Source organism: Salmo salar, chromosome ssa13, assembly GCF_905237065.1.
Source record: "Salmo salar chromosome ssa13, Ssal_v3.1, whole genome shotgun sequence".
Taxonomy (NCBI): domain Eukaryota; kingdom Metazoa; phylum Chordata; class Actinopteri; order Salmoniformes; family Salmonidae; genus Salmo; species Salmo salar.
Window position 1 is genome coordinate 85,590,215 of NC_059454.1, and position 23,867 is coordinate 85,614,081.

The 23,867-nt window shown below is 39.6% G+C and overlaps 1 protein-coding gene and 1 pseudogene across 2 annotated transcripts; both read right to left on the reverse strand.

Annotated features, from left to right (window-relative positions):
- Positions 1-2,692: 2,692 nt before the first annotated feature.
- LOC106567789 (APC membrane recruitment protein 1) lies at positions 2,693-9,209 on the reverse strand. Of its 2 annotated transcripts, none has more exons than XM_014137528.2 (2): positions 8,911-9,209; positions 2,693-7,991 (listed from the first exon to the last, which is right to left on the reverse strand). In XM_014137528.2, the coding sequence occupies exons 1-2, from the start codon at positions 9,002-9,004 to the stop codon at positions 4,798-4,800; spliced, it is 3,288 nt and encodes a 1,095-aa protein (XP_013993003.1). In that variant the 5' UTR covers positions 9,005-9,209; the 3' UTR covers positions 2,693-4,797. The 2 variants fall into 2 exon arrangements, with proteins under 2 accessions (XP_013993003.1, XP_013993004.1); XM_014137529.2 differs by having other exon boundaries at positions 2,693-8,094; positions 8,911-9,013.
- A 2,103-nt stretch (positions 9,210-11,312) lies between these two features.
- LOC106568032 (ankyrin repeat and SOCS box protein 12-like) lies at positions 11,313-19,117 on the reverse strand (annotated as a pseudogene).
- Positions 19,118-23,867: the final 4,750 nt, after the last annotated feature.

A 23,867-nucleotide genomic window follows, 5' to 3' on the forward strand; every position in this document is an offset into this window, starting at 1 on the left:
CTTTCAGTCTCTCTCTATATATCCACATAGGCCTATACACACTTATCTAAATCAGGAGCAAAAACAAGAATAGTTCCAGTTTCCTGTGTCGCAACTCCTCTGGAGACTGCGTGGTTGAGCACAGTAGTTGGCCGCAAAAGGTCTAAGATGATGGCCAGGGAACCTCAAGAGTAACATTTCACATCATCTCAATGTGTTTAAAGGTCAGGGAGCACAAGGAATTACATAACTCAGGAAAATAGCTCTTCTCTCATGGTTTGCACACAAAAGACAGTCACACATAAATACACAAAGATGAATAACTGTAAGGTAATCATACACAAGCTTTATGGTGTAGCCTACTGAATTGTGGTCAGGGTGTGAGATTTAATTTGATGCATTTCTAAGTATTTTTCCAGTGGCAACACACCGACTTATCTTGAAGTTCCAGGTGTTTTGTCAACACTACCACACTAACTCTAATATACTATTTGTGAAGTAGGCTTCAAACTATTATGCCATGGTACTCAATCTGTTCCCTCTCACTGCAAATCCAGATAACACAATACCTACTGGGCACAGACTGGTTGAATCAACGCTGTTTCAACGTAATTTGTCAAAGTATGGCGATGTGCAATCTAAGTGGAAAATACATTGGATTTGAAAAATTCCTTAACGTCAACTTTTGTTTTAAGGGTGAAATTTCAACCACAGGATTATCTCATCATGGTAATCAATTTTCAACAGACAAACCTTGTTGAATTTGTACCTTCAAGACAATGTCAGATCTTCAACAGTATAGCCACCATCAGAAAGAAAAAAATCTGTGAAGCACCACCTACTGGAGAGTATTTCCATCTACAGCTATCCATTCTGCGTCCCATCCAGGGTTCTAAACATGCCCAACCCTGCTAAATGTAGGTATTTATCACTGACTACTACCAATGGGCTATCTTCAGAATGGTCATTGAGAGATCTCTTAATAAGTAAATAGATTCACTGTTGCTACTGAAGTAATTCCAAAGGGTAGGTTAACTAGGTTTAAGAGTACAAATAAAATGTAACCATACCTTATGTCATATCATCAATGATACTATTTAGGCCCATATATAGCATTTGCAAAGTCATCCACAGCTATTGTATTGTTTCAATTCAACCTAGGGTTCAACTAAAAATAGACAATACATATAGGCCTAGGGTTTCAGTTGATTTCACATTTCATCTTCCAAGTTAATAATTAATATGTTGGATTCACGTCTCCATCTCAACCACAGATCAATTGCTATAATAATCTGCACAGACTCTCAAACAGCATTGATCACTTGCACTATGTACTTTAATGTAATCTCAACTGCAATCCAGGTCATTGGGTTGTGCTATTAGATAAAGCACAGTGATAACACATTAAGTTGTATAATAAATACAAAATATCTGACATTGAATTCCCATTTCAACTTTGTTGTGCTTTTAAATGGTTGAATGTGCAGTGATAACACATTTAGATAAAAAAAACTAAAATCTGGTTGAAAGCAGTGATAACATTGAGAATTCAAAAAACTTCTGGCTGTCTTGAGTGGGTGAATAAAGGTTGAAATCTCACTGATCAACATCTCAACCATTGAAAAAAATGTCCATGTAGAAATGATGTGGTGTTTCCCAGTGGGTAGCCGAGAGTCAATGGTTGTACAGCAAATGGGGAGGAATTTGGAGGCTTGCTCACAACAGATGAGACTGCAGACTGACCTTGATGTCATTTCATTTAGCAAACTATTTCAGCATTAGCAAGCTCCAACCGAAACATCAACTATTATTGGCTGCTAGCGCCATCAAAAGGTCCAGGATTGTATGCTCCTGGATTGTTGAGGTCTCATTTGCTGTTGTAAAGTTATTTGTCCAGCAGAGGGTAGCGTCTCTAGATCTACAGATATCAGCCTTACTTCTCATTGACGCCAAACCCATCACTGGTGTGTGTGTGTGTGGCCAAAGAGCTCTATTATCATGTAATGTGACGAAAGCGTCAGTTCCAATCCAAGTGCCAAAGCTGTTTAGCAAACTCCAGGCATTTACATTTGTTGGATGATATGAAAATAGAGCTCCTTGGCCATGCACACCAGTGGTGGGTTTGGCATCGAAATGAGAATGCATGAGCAAAAAAAAATATATAATAATAATAATAAACATGCCTAGTGTAAAATATGGTGGTGGATCTTTGATGTTATGGGGCTATTTTCCCTCCACTGGTCCCTGGGCACTTGTTAAGGTCAACAGCATCAATAACTTTACCCAGTACCTGGATATTTTAGCCAAAAGGCTAAAACTTGGCAACACGTGGATCTTCCAGCAAGACAATAACCCCAATAACTTTTATTTATTTTTTTAATCACAAAGAAATTGTTAATTGGCCACAAAAATCAACATTTTGCAATGGCCATTTCAGTCTCCGGACTTGAAAGCGATTGAAAACCTGTGGTTTGAAAAGGGCAGTCCATAAGAGCAATGTATATCAAGGATCTGGAAGTATTCTGTATGGTGGAATGGTCTAAGATACCTCCCAATGTGTTCTCTAACTCATAAAACATTTTACAAAAAACGCTCAGTGACGTTAACCTCACAAGGTGAGGTATTGAAAACAGGGGTATCAAAAATTTGGCCCACCTTGTTAAACAAAATCTCTTTCTCTGAGCGATTGCATTAGTAAAAAATTTGTAGCATACAATATACATAGTATTTTAATTATTTTATAGTAATTTTTTCTCAACTTTATCAAGGGCGTCAATAATTTCAGACCCCACTGTATATGCTACATGTAGGCATAGAAATTTGAACATTTGCTTTCATTCATACCAGCTGCTTCGGCGTGTACGTGACAAATCAAGAAATTGATATACATATACAGCCTATTCCTTATTGTTGAAAAAGATACAAATTACAGATGTGCCCTTTGTCAATGCCAGTGAGAGCAAAAACATACTAAAGCTCCCATAATTGGTTTTGTCAACATGGGAAAACTCATCTTTGGGCATGAAATTGTCACAGATAGCTTACCACAACAAATTCAGTTGTAACAGCTGACAGAAAACAATAACATAGGGAAAATCTAACTTAAAAAGGGGCAATCTGCAGCAGTTACATACATTTGTAGACTTAATGTTCTTGAAGAATAAAATGCCAAGATGCCTCATGAGATTACTGCAACTGCCATACCCAATCAGAACACAAAATGTCTTATTCCTTTGTTTGTAATTAATGTTGCTAAAAGTAAACAAACACTGTATAGCCTAAAATCACGATTAAAACTATCATTTTGATATCATCATTGATACATATTAGGTCTGTTCATGAGTTTGAAAGTGGATACATTTCTTCTGCCCTATCCCTCAGCTGTTTACCAGATCAGTGGGGGGTGCCCGCTTTGTTATTGTTGGAACTGCAGATTGCCACTTTAAAGACAAGAATCATGATAAGATGTATTAATGCTCAAAATACAAAAGTTAAACATGTAGCCATGTGCTCAGTAAATACATAAAACTAACTGTAGTTAGGACAGGTCTTACAGATGAAACAGACAATGTAGTGTAGAAAAGAAAGTGCTGAGATGTAGAAACAAATGCGGAGTTGGTCAATGAGTATAATATATCGAAAAGGTCTTACAATAGTATGATAATCACAGAAATAAGGAACATTTATGATGAATCTACTAAAATCGGCACACAAAAAAAATATCCCAACCATCCCCTTGTTTTTTGTCTTTTTATCTACAAACAAAACAAATGTATCAAGGATTTAAGTGCAAGGCTGCATTCTATTCTTCATAGTGCTAGACAAAAAAAATGGTAACTGGGGCAATATCCCAAAATGCCAACCAGCATGATACAATTTCACAGACTTTGCCAGCAGACAGTTGAGCTACGATTACCTGGGTAAAATCAATCTATATCAGTTTTCAGCAGATGGATTGGTTGTGAATACAAATTTAACATCACTTTTTAGAATTCTTGCAGAGGTACTACAGAATACAAATCTAAAGAACAAAGCATTACTTTCAGATATCAGATTCTGTCAACCAAAAATAAAACATACAGCGTAACCATTATTTTTTTTAAAGGTACAACTGTTAACTGATGTAAGATTAAATAAATTCTAAATGTAAAACACATTGTAACACACAGTTTACAGCCTACCAACAAAATCAGTTTCACGAAAATGTAAGACATTATCGATGCATTTCCCCCTACATTTGATATCTAAAAAAGGTTAACTGACCTGCTATCCAAATCTGCATGTTGAAGCTGAATCTTATAAATGCATCACAATCTAATACCATCATAATAGTGTACTAGCACAAAGACTGCAGTAAACAGCTTTCTGGAAAGAAAGTCATTAAAAAGACTAAAGGCTACCTACAACTTGACAGGGTGAAAATACCATGTAGTTTAACTACCAATATGTGTAATAAAATGTGATGTGCAGCCTAACGCTGGGCTGAGCAAATGCAAGGTATACTCCGGCCTGAACATTTTAATGAAAGATTGCATGGGAGAGTCTGTATTTTGACGACTGTTCACAAGATAACGCAGCATGATAGAACAGCACAGGCTTCCTTATCCATTGCAACACAAATTCTAAGGCTTGTACATCACATTGAAATACAATAGCTTATTAATCAAAACAGCGTATTTGCAATGTGTAATAACGGTAACAGACAATCATTCTATTTTCGGTGATGTAAACGTACTAGATGGTGTCTTTTTGGTGGCACATAGTATGAAAACGTGGGATACAGGCCTATATGCTAACTGTAGAGGTTTCATCCCATTTTTAGGGATTTGCTCCAGACATGTGTTTGTTACATTCAACAGGGCGCACCATTTCCACTGCTTTTCTTCCCTTACTGGTGAAGTCTGGCAACTGCTCATAGTCCACTGGGCTTACAGGACTCCCAGACTCAGAGCAAAGATGAGGCATTCCATGGGTGATCCCCACTGGCCTAATCTTACTGTGTTGATTATAAGGATGAGAGTCAACAGTCGATGTGTAAAAAAGGGCCTCACCCCCACCACCTGATGCCTTATCTGATCTCCCATAGTGGGCATGAGGTCGACCAGGGGCCTGAGGCCGACAGGATTCTGATTGCAAAGGAAGATGAGATGGCCTATGCAACGGTCCTGTATTCTGAGGGATAGAATTACAGGATACTCTGTCAGCCAGTTTGCTAGCTGAGATCGGATGAGGTTTACAGTTTGGGACTCGACTAACAGGCTGACTGAATGATACCATGCGTCCGTCTTGGGTTTGATAGAGACTGTGCGTCTGCTCTTTTCTTTTCCCATCTGCTCCTGGGTGGGTTACAGTCCCCTCAGTCTCTGGTTGCCATGACTGCAACATGTTTCTATTGTCCCCGTTTTCTGAAGTGGAAATGTGACCATTATTTTTGCGGTGAAGTAAGGACACCATCTTTGAGACTCTTTCAGTTCTAGGGCATGACGCTAGCGCTGCCCCACTCCCTAAATACATGTCAGTCATCTCTAACTCCAAGCTCTCTGTGTCCAGGGATCTACTCCTCCTATTTAAGGCCAGAGGACTCGGCAGAGGAGCCAGTAGACTCGACTGATGGACTCGTGTAAGGCTAAGGTGACGTGGCAGGCTGGCGATTCCCCAAGTATTACTGAGGAGACTCCGTTCATAGAGGTCAAACATTTGTAAGTCACATTCAGCAAACGCATCCTTTTGCAGGTAGCTTTCTTCAAACACTTCATAAGGCGACGTGATGTCTTCCTCCTCCATTACCATATCCATCTGCTGGTCATATTCCCCCTCATTATCCATGTCCACGACATCAAATGTGACAATGGCAGGGAGGGATTGCATGTTTTGGGAAAAGGGAGAGCCTGACTCAGAGCCTTCCATGCTTTCAGTTGAATTACTATAAAACTGTGACTGTTTCGTAAAGTCCACTAGGGCTTGGGAGAAGCAAATTGCCTGGTCATCCTTCAAGTCATTATTTGTTTCTTTAGAAATATCATGATTTCCTCTTAAGTGGGGGGACTGTGGCTTGTTTTGCTCAGGGCACATTCCTTGTGATTGACATGTTTTTGAGGCAAGGGAGCTAAAAGCTGCATCTGACATTCTCTCACTATTCCCACCATTACAGGCTTTGAAATATCTCTGCTCTATGGCATGCGATCGGTATTCTTTTTTATTCAAAGCCTCTGGGTTGACCTGGTCCTCTTTCATGGAGGCTTGTGTTTTTGTGTTGACCTTAGAAATGCTTTCCTGGAAGCTATTATCTTGGTGGATCCTCCCTTTGGTGAACAGAGCCTGCTCTTTGGAAAGTTTACACATGCTTTTCAACTCCGCACAGAGAAGGTCCTGCTGGATCAAAGTCAGCCTGTCCTCTTCCATTAGATCTGTTTCAGGAGTAAACATAGCATTTACATCACTACACTGAGCTGGTATTTCTAAAAACTCAAGTGGATCAGGCAGCTTAGATTTTTCAAGAGGTGGACTGATAAGACTGTCATCGGGCTCAAAAAGCTCATACAGAGCGTCGCCACTGTAACTGTCCCTTGGTAGTCTATCCGTCCTGATCTTGTCAACTTTGTCACGTCCGTCTTCATCTTGTCCTGGGGTGGTAGAGTCATAGTAACCCTCATCGCTGTTAGGAACTGACTCTTGATGGTCGCTCTGAGGGGTCATGACATCCGCAGATGTAAGGGTGGTCTCTGTAACTTCAACATCACCATTGCTGTTGTTGCTGATGTCCATGTTATAGGAGCTAGATGGCTCTTCAGGTGTCATCCTAGGACTTTCACTGTGTTCTAGAAAGTCTGGTTCCTGGCTGTCTGTATAGCACATGTTCTCTGCAGCATCATTTTCCCAGAGGTCGTGGAGATAATCTCCAGCCACCTCATCAGGGGTGGCCATTTCTTCTCCTCCACCTTGGTAGGTAACATAACAGGAACTCCTTTTGCCTGCATTTCGACTCCTTTCCCCCGAGACTGTGCTCTCTGCAATACTGTCATCATCTTGATCAGCTATTATGTCACCACAGCCAGTGAGTGAGTCAAAACTCTTCAGTGATGCCACATCACCATAAAGCAAGCTTATTTGAGATGAGCCAGTAGGCAGCTGTACGTTCACTGTAGACTCTAGGTTGGTGTTCGGGAGAGAACCAGGTTCAGTGGTTTCATGGAGTGTCTCTTCATGTTTATTTGGGATATCATTCTTTGCTACAATGTCCTTGCCTTTCATCAGTTCCCCTACAAGAGAATCCACACTCCTTTGTTTCACCATGTTGTTCTCAGACACTATGACATCAACATTAATACATTCAGGTGCAATAGTCAAACAATCTTCGACATTTGCAGAAACAGGCACATTGGATTCAGACAAACTGTTCAGGCACTCAGTGTCATTTTGGTCAATCTTAGTCTGGGCAATAGGCACCTCTTTGTTGCAGACATGAGACATTGCAACCATTTCATTTTTTTCTAAATCACAATTTCTATTCTTTCTATGACGCCTGATGCTGTTAAAAAGTCCCCTCAAACCCTTTTTCTGCCGGGGGAGGGAGAAGGACTTCTGATCACCAGTAGAGTGACCAAATTCACTACAACAAGTGCTAGGAGTCTGGCTGTGGTACTCAAAATCTCCTGCTGGAACATATCCACTTCCCAGACTGTCCTCCCAACCTGCCTTGCTAAGTCCATCATGCGTTTTACTCTTGCTTACTCCCTTTTTAGAGGCACACTTGTTCTGATTTTTGTTCCTCCCTCCAAAGAAGTTGGGCAAAACACAAATGCTTTTACGTCCGCCAAAGAATCTTAAGGCAGTCCTCTTCAGTTTCCCTGATGGCTGAGGCTCTGGGGGCACAGCATCAAATGTGTCAGATGGAGGCTTTACCTCAGTCTGTGAATCCTGGCCACCCATGACTGTCTGCTCACAGCCAGCAGACAAATGCTTTGTATAACTTGCTGGCTCATTTCCTCCGCAGGGCTCCATGGCAACACAATCTACAGGAAGATGAAATGAACAGAGAGCATGACAGTCATCACCATCAGGTGCAAAGAAGACTGCTGCCAAGCCATCCTACAAAACCATTTGCTTCCATGTTTTCTGAAATGTAGGACAAATGAAGGATTAGGCATAGAATGATTAGATTGTTTTATACACTGGTGGGCCTACATCAAGCATGTTGGAATGGTTTTCTTCACATTAGAAGAAATAACACGTTTATAGTTAATGATCTGACAAACCTTTCACAACAGCAGTGTCATGCTATCTGCATAAAAAGTATAAAGCAAGTTGTCCATTATCTAGGTGCAACAGTATGCGCAGATAAATAAACAATAGGACGTGCCAAAACTGTTTTAACTTGGCATAGCTATCAAGTCACCACCTGTTTTGGAAACAAAATCATTAGCTATGTAGGCCTAATTGTTTATTACGCTATGCGACACACTACGCGAGAAAACAGAGAAACATGACGTTTGTTACCCAAGCAGTCGTCGGGTTAGGACAACAACAAAGCTTAGCTATGTGTAGCTAATGCCTAACGTTAGCATGTGTGTGGCCTGTAAATCTGAAGGACGTAAACGAACGTTACCAGCAAATTATCAGCTAATATTCCGAAATTGAGGTGATTGTATTAATCTAGCTTGCTAGCCATCTAGCTAGCTACTTCCAAGAAATAACATTTTACTTTCTTGCTACAGTAACTACCATTGTTGGGAAATATACACACTGGCAGTAGAGGTGATAAGCTACGTTAGCTAACTAGCTAACTAGTTAGCTAGCCTAAAATACAATAATTCCCTGCAAGCGTCAAACGGTGGCTAGCATTACAACGAGGGAAACGTTCGCCAAATTTTCAAAACACCGACCCAATAAAAATCGTGTTTAGGCGACGGGGAAAAATATAAATTAACCAACCTTGTTGTTTGGCTGCTACACCCCAGGATAATATACACAATAAATCCGATTCACTTTGTTCAGTCGCGTTAACAGTCTGGAGCCTCTTGTTCATGTGCGCATTGAATTCTGGTAGTCGTAGTGAGGACGGGGTATGTCTTTCTTTTTAGTTATCGTCCATTGTAAATACTAGAAGAAAAAGACACGAGAAATTAGAAACTTGTCAGTTGTAAGAAATAATATCTCATACATTTCGTGAAAATAAAGTAAAAATAAACGACAAAATAATCACAAAACAGAAAAGTAGGGTCGGAGCTTGCACTCTTCTTGGCCTCCGGATGCTCAAACTAGGATAATTTCGCCAACAAGACATTCATTTCATAATTTGATGGTCAATTTATCTTTCATTTTATAGTTGCGTAGTATTTACCTCAAATACCCCAGTATGCCTGCACATTGTACATTTGTTACTGGCAGACCCTGCATATAGCTTCCTCTCTTATTTCCTATTTCTCGTGTTTTTTATACATTCAATACTGCACTGTTGAGTAGGGTTTGGAAGTTAAGCGTTTCACTGTACATACTTGAAACGTTGTTAGGTCTACATGGCTATTATCATAGCTCAGTTTAAATTGTATTGTTAGTAGACAACTGGAACGTCAGCTACACCATCAATGTAATGTCAATTATGTATATTATTACTTGCATGGTGCACTCCACCAATGAGATATGTATCTATAAATATATATCTCAATGGTGGAATGCACAATGGACATAATAATATACAGGGCCTTCAGGAAGTATTCATACCCCTTGACTTATTCAGCCTGAATTAAAAATGAATCAAATAGATTTGTTTCTCACCCATCTACACACAATACCCCATAATGACAAACTAAAAACATGTTTTTAGAAATGTTTGCAAATGTATTGAAAATGAAATAATTTACATAAGTATTCACTCCCCTGAGTCAATACTTTGTAGAAGCATCTTTGGCAGCGATTACAGCTGTGAGTCTTTCTGGGTGTCTCTAAGAGGTTGCCACACCTGGATTGTGCGACATTTGCCCATTATTCTTTTCAAAATTATTCAAGCTCTGTCAAATGGGTTGTTGATCATTGCTAGACAACCTTTTTAAGGTCTTGCCATAGATTTTCAAGTAGATTTAAATCAAAACTGTAACTTGGCCACAGTAACATTCACTGTCTTCTTAGTAAGCAACTCCATTGTATATTTGGCCCTGTGTTTTAGGTTATTGTCCTGCTGAAAGGTGAATTATTCTCCCAGTGTCTGGTGGAAAGCAGACTGAACCAGGTTTTCCTCCAGGATTTTTCCTGTGCATAGTTCCATTCCATTTCTTGTTTTATCCTGAAAAACTCCCCAGTCCTTAACAATTACAAGGATACCCATAACATGATGCAGCCATCACTATGCTTGAAAGTATGGAGAGTGGTACTCGGTAATGTGTTGTATTGGATTTGCCCAAACATAACACTTTGTATTCAGAACATTCAGTCAATTAGGTTAGTATTGTGGAGGAACAACAATGTTGTTGATCCATTCTCATAGTGAATGGCCTCATAGTGAAATCCCTGAGAGGTTTCCTTCCTCTCCAGCAACTGAGTTAGGAAGGACCACCTGTATCTTTGTAGTGACTGGGTGTATTGATACACCATCCAAAGTGTAATTAATAACTTCACCATGCTCAAAGGGATATTCAATGACTGTTTTATGTTTTTTACCGATCTACCAATAGGTGTCCTTCTTTGCAAGGCAGTGGTAAATCTCCCTGGTCTTTGTGATTGAATCTGTGTTTGAAATTCAATGCTCGACTGAGGGATCTTACAGATAATTGTGTGAGGGCTACAAAGATGAGGGAGTCATTCAGAAATCATGTTAAACACTATTATTGCACACAGAGTAAGTCTATGCAACTTATTATGTAACTTGTTAAGCACATTTCTACTACTGAACGTATTTATGCTTGCCGTAACAAAGAATTGAATACTTGACTCAAGACATTTCAGCTTTTGATTGTTGTTTAATTGTTTATTAATTTTAAACATTACAAAAACAGAATTCCACTTTGACATTACGGGGTATTTTTTGTGTGTAGACCAGTGACCCCAAAATATCTAAATTGAATTCATTTTAAATTCAGGCTGCAACACAACAAAATGTGGGGAAAAATTCAAGGGGTGTATGCACATAAAGTGTAAAAATAAAATAAATGTTCTGTTGCAAAATTTGTTCAAGCCATTTTAATGGCTGTAATTTTTACAGTACCTTATATTTTATACTTACATTGCAGTCTTTCAAAATGCACATAAATTCAAACAGATGTATATTACACAAATATTCTCTAAAACAAAGGACAAAAATGTGCAACTTCACTATGAAATGTTTTGCAAAAAGTAAGCATTATATTTCATGTAGCAAAAGTATAGTGACAGTATATGCTTTCAACAGAGATATATAGCAGTTTTTGGGACTGATTTGTAATGCAAGAAGTTTATCATGCTTGATGGCATTTCCAAATGGTCAATGGACTGGATTTTGTTGATCTTCCTGAGGTATCCTCGGATGGCAAGTCGGCACTGTGATACGAGGGACTTTGGACAACCTAGCAAAGAGAATTGAATTTGAGTTAGTTAATGTGTAATAATCAGGTATTTTTAATTCACAGATTCAAGAGTTTATTCAAATAGCCAAATGCTGCACGGTTGGTAAAGCAGTACAGTACTGTATTGTCAAGTAGCAATTCAATAAAAAAAAATAAAAAAAACCTAGATGTCAATAAAAACATTAACAGAAATCAATTGGAGAATACTAAGGTTAATCAACAGCATAACTCCATCACCTCTTTCTTGCAGCAGCAGCTCCACAGCCTCATTCTGCTTTGTGGATTTCTCTATGATGAGAGTTGGGAAGTAGACATTTGCACCAAAGTCAATCAAGAGTTGGATGTACTCCACCCCACAGCCCTGTCTGAGGCACATTTCAAGGACAGTCTTGGGCTGCTTGATTTTTCTAAGAAGCTGTGCATCTGTGCAGTTGTAATTTGGATCAGCCCCGTAAGAGAAGCAATACTTTAAAGCAGTCTAAGTGTCCATACACAGCAGAAAGATAGAGGAGGCCACTAGAAACACTGGCACTTGAAGTAAACAGCAAGACTTTGGACCTGGAGATGACCTCAGCACCATGTTTAAGTAGTTGCATCAGAATCTCAACATCCCCTTCTCTAGCTGAAGTCAAGACAGGGGAGCAGTTGTTATACAAGCTGCCACTGGGGTTAGCACCTGCCCTGAGGAGGGCTAAAACACAGTTCAAGTATTTCCCACAGACAGCTGTGAAGATTGGTGTCTGAGCCTTCACGTCTAGAAAGTCCACCTCCACTCCGTGGGGCAGTAGAACCTGCAGACACCCGAGATGACCTTTAGATGCAGCCATTCGTAAAGGTGTTCCTGGGATACCGCAGCCGCTCCTACAGTTGAGAAACTTCTTGTACTTTTCTTGAGAGACCAGCTCATCAAGGAGTCTTTCATCATTGTTGGACACTACATGATGGAGCAGTTGACTTTCACCCCTGTAGTCCTCCTCTTCTTTTACAACCATTTTTAACTGGATCTATAAATCTGGTTCGTAGCAAGAAAGAAAAACATAATAAATAAGGCTCATCAAATTATGTGCATTTAAAGGCCTTTTTTAAAAGGCTGTTGATGGCTATCTAGTTAAAGTTAGCTAGCTATTTTTTTTATGAGGGAGTACAAGGTGGACATTTTCACCAATTGAAAGTTAGTTATGCTATGCACACAACAATAAATGGAAGAATCTTTAATAATCACTTAATATTAGTCTGTTTGCTCGCAAATAGCTTCTTTAGCAATTTTAGTTATGTTTATAGCTAGCTAGTAGTTGACTTCCTGAATGACAATCCATATTCGATTATTTCGGTGTGCATACGCCGCATTCAAAACAACTGGGAACTCCGAAATTTCCGACTTAATGCCGCGTTCACCTAATAGTCGAGAAATCCTCTCCTAATTTGCTATGAAAATCACTTTGTATCGACGTGCCATGAAAAAGAGACCGAGGTAAAGTTGGTTTTATATTCACACATCCGGACATTCAACAGACACTCAACAAACATTCATCAGACATTCAACAGACATTTGCCAACAGCCATTGAAAAATGTAAAAATCAATAACTAATTCACTGTTTGTCACAGAATCATCAAGCTAGATATGATTTCTTCGATAAATGTCTAGCATACTTTTACAACCTTTGTTTTGAGTAGAAATTCCAGTTTTGAATTGATATAAATACATAACATCTATGAAATGCCATTTAAAGCTACAGTTGAAGTCGGAAGTTTACATACACTTAGGTTGGAGTCATTAAAATTCGTTTTTTAACCACTCCACAAATTTCTTGTTAACAAACTATAGTTTTGGCAAGTCGGTTAGGACATCGACTTTGTGCATGACACAAGTCATTTTTCCAACAATTGTTTACAGACAGATTATTTCACTTATAATTCACTGTATCACAATTCCAGTGGGTCAAATGTTTACGTACACTAATGATGTCATGGCTTTAGAAGCTTATGATACACTAATTGACATAATTTGAGTCAATTGGAGATGTACTTGTGGATGTATTTCAAGGCCTACCTTCAAACTCACTGCCTCTTTGCTTGACATCATGGGAAAATCAAAAGAAATCAGCCAAGACCTCAGAAAAGACCTCCAACAGTCTGGTTCATCCTTGGGAGCAATTTCCAAACGCCTGAAGTTACCATGTTCATCTGTACAAACAATAGTATGCAAGTATAAACACCATGGGACCACGCAGCCATCATACCGCTCAGAAAGGATACGCGTTCTGTCTCCTAGAGATGAACGTACTTTGGTGCGAAAAGTGCAAATCAATCCCAGAACAACAGCAAAGGACCTTGTGAAGATGCTGGAGGAAACAGGTACAAAATATCTATATCCACAGTAAAACGAGTCCTATATCGACATAACCTGAAAGGGCGCTCAGCAAGGAAGAAGCCACTGCTCCAAAACCGCCATAAAAAAGCCAGACTACGGTTTGCAACTGCACATGCCGACAAAGATCATACTTTTTGGAGAAATGTCCTCTGGTCTGATGAAACAAAAATAGAACTGTTTGGCCACAATGACCATCGTTATGTTTGGAGGAAAAAGGGGGAGGCTTGCAAGCCGAAGAACACCATCCCAACTCTGAAGCACGGGGGTGGCAGCATCATGTTGTGGGGGTGCTTTGCTGCAGGTGCACTTCACAAAATAGATGGCATCACGAGGACGGAAAATTATGTGGATATTTATTTTTATTTTTATTTCACCTTTTTTTAACCAGGTAGGCAAGTTGAGAACAAGTTCTCCTTTACAATTGCGACCTGGCCAAGATAAAGCAAAGCAGTTCGACACATACAACAACACAGAGTTACACATGGAGTAAAACAAACATACAGTCAATAATACAGTAGAAAATAAGTCTATATACAATGTGAGCAAATGAGGTGAGATAAGGGAGGTAAAGGCAAAAAAGGCCATGGTGGTAAAGTAAATACAATATAGCAAGTAAAACACTGGAATGGTAGATTTGTAATGGAAGAAAGTGCAAAGTAGAAATAGAAATAATGGGGTGCAAAGGAGCTAAATAAATAAATAAATAAATACAGTAGGGGAAGGGGTAGTTGTTTGGGCTAAATTATAGATGGGCTATGTACAGGTGCATTGATCTGTGAGCTGCTCTGACAGCTGGTGTTTAAAGCTAGTGAGGGAGATAAGTGTTTCCAGTTTCAGAGATTTTTGTAGTTCGTTCCAGTCATTGGCAGCAGAGAACTGGAAGGAGAGACGACCAAAGGAGGAATTGGCTTTGGGGGTGACCAGAGAGATATATCTGTTGGAGCGCGTGCTACAAGTGCGTGCTGTTATGGTGACCTGTGAGCTGAGATAAGGGGGGACTTTACCTAGCAGGGTCTTGTAGATGACCTGGAGCCAGTGGGTTTGGCGACGAGTATGAAGCAAGGGCCAGCCAACGAGAGCGTACAGGTCGCAGTGGTGGGTAGTATATGGGGCTTTGGTGACAAAACGGATGGCACTGTGATAGACTGCATCCAGTTTATTGAGTAGGGTATTGGAGGCTATTTTGTAAATGACATCGCCGAAGTCGAGGATCGGTAGGATGGTCAGTTTTATGAGGGTATGTTTGGCAGCATGAGTGAAGGATGCTTTGTTGCGAAATAGGAAGCCAATTCTAGATTTAACTTTGGATTGGAGATGTTTGATGTGAGTCTGGAAGGAGAGCTTACAGTCTAACTAGACACCTAGGTATTTGTAGTTGTCCACATATTCTAAGTCAGAACCGTCCAGAGTAGTGATGCTGGACGGGCGGGCAGGTGCGGGCAGCGATCGGTTGAAGAGCATGCATTTAGTTTTACTTGTATTTAAGAGCAGTTGGAGGCCACAGAAGGAAAGTTGTATTCCATTGAAGCTCATCTGGAGGGTTGTTAACACAGTGTCCAAAGAAGGGCCAGAAGTATACAGAATGGTGTCGTATATTGAAGCAACATCTCAAGACATCAGTCAGGAAGTTAAAGCTTGGTCGCAAATGGGTCTTCCAAATGGACAATGACCCCAAACATACTTCGAAAGTTGTGGCAAAATGGCTTCAGGACAACAAAGTCAAGGTATTGGAGTGGCCATCAAAAAGCCCTGACCTCAATCCTATAGAAAATTTGTGGGCAGAACTGAAAAAGCATGTGCGAGCAAGGAGGTGTACAAACCTGACTCAGTTACACCAGCTCTGTCAGGAGGAATGGGCCAAAATTCACCCAACTTATTGTGGGAAGCTTGTGGAAGGCTACCCGAAATGTTTGACCCAAGTTAAACAATTTAAAGGCAATGCTACCAAATACTATTTGAGTGTATTTTACCTTCTGACCCACTGGTAATGTGATGAAAGAAATAAAAGCTGAAATAAATAATTCTCTCTACTATTATTCTGACATTTCACATTCTTAAAAGAAAGTGGTGATCCTAACTGACCTAAAACAGGGAATTTTTACTAGGATTAAATGTCAGGAATTGTGAAAAACCGAGTTTAAATGTACTTTGCTAAGGTGTATGTAAACTTCCGACTTCAACTGTCTCTAAATCAATAACTTTTTCACTGATTATGACAGAATCATTAAACTATGTATGATTTATTCTAAAAATGTGTAGTATACTTTTACAACCTTTGCTTTGAGTAAAGACATAAAATCTCAAATATTGCATTTAAAGATGAAGAAATCTAATTCAGTGATTGTCTCAGAAAAAAGTGAAAATATGCATTTATTTGCAATAACTTTAAAGAAATTTTAATTTCAAGTGCAATTTGTTCTATATGAAGTTAGACAATGTTTACATAAAGTTGTACAATGTTTACAATCTTAAACTGTATGCCAAATCAATGTTCGCATTTTTAGTGCAACAGTTCCACAATTTAAAGTAGTTACAAGGCACAACAGTCAGTTATTTATACTTCTCTAATTTAACAGCAAAGAGGCCCCATCCAATCATTTTCTATTTTGGCTTTGTTGAAGTCCTTCTTTGTCATCCCCAGACAAGCTGAATGGTACCATCTCTGGCACACAGAGCATTCTATCTTCAGTATTATAAACATAAAACAGGGTTATGTTTATTTACATGTAAATTACAGTTCTGGAATACCCAAATTCTGTTAGATGCTTTTGCAATTAGGAACATTTTGAAATTGAATTGGATTTTTGTTCAATTACTAAATTGACTTTAAATGACATGCATTTGACCACAATCCTGACAGAAGCACACATAACTGTGGTGTTAATCATCGTTGAGTATTCAGGCAATATAAATCATATAGTAATAAAGACATACATTTGCAAAAAGTGTATGCTTGATAAAAAAAAGGTATCACACATCAATGTTGTAATATCAAAAATTACAATAATGGCAGTCTTTGAAATCCAAATCAGTTTAATCGTCACTTGTGCCAGATATAATCTGTGTAACTATTACAGTGAATTGCTGTCATAGTATGTATCTAGTATCTCTCATAGTAGAATAATACAATAGAGTAATGATAATAGAGCATTAGAGCAATAACTAGGGTTGCAATGGGCTGGAATTTTCCCAGAAATTTTCCATGGGAAGTTAAGCCCGGGAAATGTGGGAATTTTCCTTAAATTCATCAAAAAAGTTAGCTTATAACAGTGAACCTTTTTTGTGGGATACACATAAGGCAATTCTAGGTCTTGTGGCATATTTTGGTTAAACTATCCCCAATTCAATGGAATTGCAGTGCACTCTTCCATCACATGTACAGCTGATTCTCAAGATCTTGCACACTAATGAGATGCTATTGAGCCCACACTACTACACTGTCTGAGCCAAGGACTACATGCTTTCTGGTAAGTTTTGATTACAATACTGGGTGGGGTGAATATATTTTATATGACATACATAATTTTTTGTTAAATAATAAATAGTAGCCTAGAACAAAGTGTGTTTAAATCATTTCTAACTAATTTCTGCCAGTTAGTTTTTACCACCATGTGGGGTTTAGCTTGCTTGAGCCTGCTAACTGAGTGTTAATTCACCTGTTTCCATACATGTTTAATTTTAAAACCTTTATCTTACAAAGGAGTTGTTTACTCTAACTGCTTAACTATTTATCTGTACATGGAATTATATTTTTTCTTTTTTACAAAGAAAATTCTAATCTTTGCCACGGGTACTATCTGATGTGTGGAGACATTTCACTGCAGCTAATGTAGAAGGAAAACCTGTGTGCATTTGCAAATACTGTGCCAAATCATATGTGAAGATTGCAACAAAGATGCCGAATCATTGGACACAAGTATACTGGCAAGAGCATCCTGTCTGGTGCAGAGATCAACAAGGCCTATGGTGTCATCACTACAGTGTCTCGCCACCTTGGCCTGGATGAGGGCAATGTTCTTGGCAGTCTGGCAAAGTACACTTTCAAGCAAGGGCTTTGGGATGGAGATGCAATATGGCAGTCGTGCCAACATATCTCATCAGCCACCTGGTGGAAGGGACTTTGTGGATCTGAGGCTCTTTCCCCTGTTGCCTCCATCATCCTCCAAATCCCACCAACATCAGCCGCCTCAGAGAGCAACTGGTCCTTGTTTGGGAACCAATACAAGGGTTGACCAATACAAGGATTGAAAAATTGGTGGCCATCCAGGCAAATTTGAGGCTTTTTGAGCCTGACAACGAGCCATCCTCATCAAGGTTGGAAAGTGACAGTAAAGAGGAGGCCTCAGAGTCTGATGTTCAAGAGGTGGATATTGAGGAGGTCAAGGGAGAAGACATGGAAGCCTGAGAGGAAGACAACCAAAGCTTTAGTTTCTAGACTATCATTTTACAGATGTATGTTGAAAACGTTTTGGGAGATGCGATGGATCATTGGGGATCATTCAGTATTCCCTTTCTTTTGTTGTTCAGTGAAATCATCCCATGTGAAGAGTCAACTCATTTAATTAAAGTTCAATTCGTAACTAAATTGTCATTTTTTTCTATTGGAAGGATTTAATAATTTGCAAGTTGTCTACTTATGATAAGGTAAAAGGTTTATGTTTCTGTCTGCACATGATATGGTAAATATATCCAATGCAAAAAAAATCTACATTTAAATGGTTTTAGTATTAATTTGCATATATTTCCGTTAATTCCCATTTATTTCCGTTAATTCCCACGGAATGTTTCCACCTCTGAATATTCCCCAAAATGTGCAACCCTAGCAATAACAAGGATAACCCTGATAAAAAAGTTTCAAGACAAAGTTTCATACTTCTAAATGTCTTGAAGGATGAAACTACATGAGTTTTCATAGCCTACTGTTATATTACACAAAGGCAAATCCAGTTGGTCAGATGACCATCCTTTTTCTCTGGATGATGCAAAGCACACATTGAGCAGTCTTGCTTCGCATTGAAGACTGATTAAAAAAGAGGACCGCATTTTTATGCATTGTTGACACATTTAAAGACACTTTCTGGAACCCATAGTTCTAAAGGTTGTGCTTCAAAGACACAATCTGTCCCTCACAGTTGCATACTACATTGTTCTCACTGTCTGTGCTTTGCCCCCTTCCCACACCCTGTAGCAAAGGGTTCCCCAAAGATCGTCTTTCTGCTTTACACAACCCATTGGAGCCAAAAGTTTACCTGGAAAACACCTAGTCAACCTTGTTGTAAGCTACTGTAAGTCTGAGAATTTCCCTCTTTTTTTTCTGTATTTCCTGTTAGCCTAATGCAGAATAAAAATAACACCTCCCCCTAATGGCTAAGACATAAAAACAGCAAGGTTCCATGAGATCACCATGTGGGATTTAGAAATATATGTAACATGAATTACAATAACTACATCAAACCTACATCAAAGTATATTCAACCTCCCAAAATGTATTTTCCAGTATCAGTATTTGCTTTTTTCCTGAGGTAATTGATTCAAGTGTTTTAGTAATATATCTCTTGACACAATGATGAAAATAATCATGGCCTCTAAACCTTCAAGCTGCATAATGGACCCTATTCCAACTAAACTACTGAAAGAGCTGCTTTCTGTGCTTGGCCCTCCTATGTTGAACATAATAAACGGCTCTCTATCCACCGGATGTGTACCAAACTCACTGAAAGCGGCAGTAATAAAGTCTCTCTTGAAAAAGCCAAATCTTGACCCAGAAATTATAAAAAACTATCGGCCTATATCGAATCTTCCATTCCTCTCAATTTTTTTTGACAAAGCTGCAACTCACTGCCTTCCTGAAGACAAACAATGTATACGAAACACTTGGTTTTAGTCTGGTTTTAGACCCCATCATAGCACTGAGACTGCACTTGTGAAGGTGGTAAATGACCTTTTAATGACGTCAGACCGAGGCTCTGCATCTGTCCTTGTGCTCCTAGATCTTAGTGCTGCTTTTGATACCATTGATCACCACATTCTTTTGGAGAGATTGGAAACCCAAATTGGTCTACATGGACAAGTTCTGGCCTGATTTAGGTCTTATCTGTCGGAAAGATATCAGTTTGTCTCTGTGAATGGTTTGTCCTCTGACAAATCAACTGTACATTTCGGTGTTCCTCAAGGTTCCGTTTTAGGACCACTATTGTTTTCACTATATATTTTACCTCTTGGGGATGTCATTCAAAAACATAATGTTAAATTTCACTGCTATGCGGATGACACACAGCTGTACATTTCAATGAAACATGGTGAAGCCCCAAAATTGCCCTCGCTAGAAGCCTGTGTCTCAGACATAAGGAAGTGGATGGCTGCAAACCTTCTACTTTTAAACTCGGACAAAACAGAGATGCTTGTTCTAGGTCCCAAGAAACAAAGAGATCTTCTGTTGAATCTGACAATTAATATGGATGGTTGTACAGTCGTCTCAAATAAAACTGTGAAGGACCTCGGCGTTACTCTGGACCCTGATCTCTCTTTTGAAGAACATATCAAGACTGTTTCAAGGACAGCTTTTTTCCATCTACGTAACATTGCAAAAATCTGAAACTTTCTGTCCAAAAATGACGCAGAAAAATTAATCCATGCCTTTGTTACTTCTAGGTTGGACTACTGCAATGCTCTACTTTCCGGCTACCCGGATAAAGCACTAAATAAACTTCAGTTAGTGCTAAATACGGCTGCTACAATCCTGACTAGAAACAAAAAATGTGATCATATTACTCCAGTGCTAGCCTCCCTACACTGGCTTCCTGTTAAGGCAAGGGCTGATTTCAAGGTTTTACTGCTAACCTACAAAGCATTACATGGGCTTGCTCCTACCTATCTTTCCGATTTGGTCCTGCCGTACATACCTACACGTACGCTACGGTCACAAGACGCGGGCCTCCTAATTGTTCCTAGAATTTCTAAGCAAACAGCTGGAGGCAGGGCTTTCTCCTATAGAGCTAATTTTTTTATGGAATAGTCTGCCTACCCATGTGAGAGACGCAGACTCAGTCTCAACCTTTAAGTCTTTACTGAAGACTCATCTCTTCAGTAGGTCCTATGATTAAGTGTAGTCTGGCCCAGGGGTGTGAAGGTGAACGGAAAGGCTGGAGCAACGATCCGCACTTGCTGTCTCTGCCTGGCCGGTTTCCCCTCTTTCCACTGGGATTCTCTGCCTCTACCCCTATTACGGGGGCTGAGTCACTGGCTTACTGGTGTTCTTCCATGCCGTCCCTGGGAGGGGTGCGTCACTTGAGTGGGTTGAGTCACTGACGTGGTCTTCCTGTCTGGGTTGGCGCTGTGGCGGAGATCTTTGTGGGCTATACTCGGCCTTGTCCCGGGATGATATGTTGGTGGTTGGAGATATCCCTCCAGTGGTGTGGAGGCTGTGCTTTGGCAAAGTGGGTGGGGTTATATCCTACCTGTTTGGCCCTGTTTCATCGGATGGGGCCACAGTGTCTCCTGACCCCTCCTGTCTCAGCCTCCAGTATTTATGCTGCAGTAGTTTATGTGTCGGGGGCTAGGGTCAGTCTGTCACATCTGGAGTATTTCTCGTCTTTTCCGGTGTTCTGTGTGAATTTAAGTATGCTCTCTCTAATTCTCTCTTTCTTTCTTTCTCTCTCTCGGAGGACCTGAGCCCTAGGACCATGCCTCAGGACTACCTAGCTTGATGACTCCTTGCTGTCCCCAGTTCACCTGGCCGTGCTGCTGCTCCAGTTCCAACTGTTCTGCCTGCAGCTATGGAACCCTGACCTGTTCACCGGACGTGCTACCTGTCCCAGACCTGCTGTACCAGACCTGCTGGAACCCTGACCTGCTGTTTTCAACTCTCTAGAGACAGCAGGAGCGGTAGAGATACTCTCAAAGATCGGCTATGAAAAAGCCAACTGACACTCTTGTGTTACTGACTTGTTGCACCCTCGACAACTACTATGATTATTATTATTTGACCATGCTGGTCATTTATGAACATTTGAACATCTTGGCCATGCGCTATTATAATCTCCACCTGGCACAGCCAGAAGAGGACTGGCCACCCCTCATAGCCTGGTTCCTCTCTAGGTTTCTTCCTAGGTTTTGGCCTTTCTAGGGAGTTTTTCCTAGCCACCGTGCTTCTACACCTGCATTGCTTGCTGTTTGGGGTTTTAGGCTGGGTTTCTGTACAGCACTTTGAGATATCAGCTGATGTAAGAAGGGCTATATAAATACATTTGATTTGAACTGTTCAATATGTTTAATACCCCAGGTATTCCCTGAACACATTCTGGAAAGTCTATAGATACACTGGTCAGTGGTCACTTTATTAGGTACAACCCTCTTTGCATCTGGAACAGCGTGAATTCAAAACAGTTGATGAAACTGGGAAAGTTTTTAAGTCCAGTTGGAGTTTATTACAGTCAGTACAAGCTGAGTGTTGGAATTATTTAAAAAACGTTTTGGAACTTTTCTGAGTTACAAAAGACCATCACAGACTGTGTTGTCATTTTGCACATTCTAAAGTTCAAACAAACAGTAACAGAATACCGGAATACTTCTCTGCATGCTTTAGTGTCTAGCAAGCCAAGACCACTGGACTTGATGTATGTAAGAGCAAATTATTTTCATTAATAGGGTGGTGAACCTAATAAAGTGTCAACTGAGTGTAGCTATCACAAACAAATCCTTTTGAGCAGTGTCTGTCTGTTATATGTTTGATCAATGGGTATAATGGTAAATCTGATCCCCAAGGTCCTCATAGGCTCACTTGGATATATAGAGTTGGAGGTAAAGAAAAAAAGATGAAACACTGGCAGAATTCTTTCATCCACATAAAATATTTATTTTAAAGTATAAATACCCTTCTAAGACCACTGTCTTTCTGGACGTTTCAAGAGGTTTGTAAATAGTTATTTCTGCAAGGAATGTGGCTTGAAAGGGATACGGTAATACCTATGTAGGTGACGTAGTTTCTACACTGGTATAATGGGTATAATGTGTGGTAGTTGCACACCTCCCTGCTGAATTTTGTAGAGCTGATTTGGGACAGTTCCTATTTTTTTCGTGATCTTTTGTGGAAAACCACATTTTCACATAGGCTTTGTGCTAGCAGTTTAAGAGAGAAAGAGAGCAAATAGCATAGGGACAGCCTGGTTGAAGTTTTAATGGTTAGTGCCAGTAGATTGCAGAGGGGTTCACATACAGTTCAGAGGCAAATCATAATGTATACATTTAGCCCAAAAACCAAACATGCACCGTCTAGTTCTTATATTAGTGCTTTTTTTTGTTATCCACCCTCTGGTATTTTTCAATACCCATGCTAATATATATACACACATACACACAGTGGAATGTCCATGTTGATTCTCTTGATCCATCCACCTGTCTTCTTTGTTAGTCAGGCCTGACCCCTTCATCATGTAGTTTTTTCCTGAAATCTAATTTAATACGACTGAAGATGCAGAATTTTCTTCCAGGCCCCTTCTAATAGTGTATAACAGACTCGTTAGAACTTTGACCACACACCCTCTAGCCAGACTATATGCCCTCTATCAAAAACTGGGATTTTTACTCAAAACAAAAGTTATAAAAGTATGCAAGACATTTATTGAATAAATCATACATAGTTTCATGTTTATGTGACAAACGGTGAATTAGTTATAGATTTTTTACCGCTTTAAATAGCCTTTTATAGATTTTATGTATTTTTATCAAGTCAAAGGTGGAATTTCTACTCAAAACAAAGGTTGTAAAAGTATGCTAGACATTTATAGAATAAATCATATCTAGCTTGATGATTCTGTGACAAACGGTGAATTATTTGATTTTTACATTTTTAAAATGGCTTTGGGAAATGTCTGTTGAACGTCCGAATTAGTGAATATAAAACCAACTTTACCTCGGTGAAGTGTCTGTCCGTCCCGCCACTGATTAATGCCGTGTTCAAAACTGTGAACTATGAGGTGGATCG

Bases quoted from the DNA above. Each gene is read 5' to 3' on its own strand.
- LOC106567789 (XM_014137528.2), bottom strand. From the start codon at position 9,004: ATGAACAAGAGGCTCCAGACTGTTAACGCGACTGAACAAAGTGAATCG. The intron at 7,992-8,910 runs GTTGGTTAATTT...ATCTTCCTGTAG, and splicing joins TGTAGCAGCCAAACAACAAG to ATTGTGTTGCCATGGAGCCC.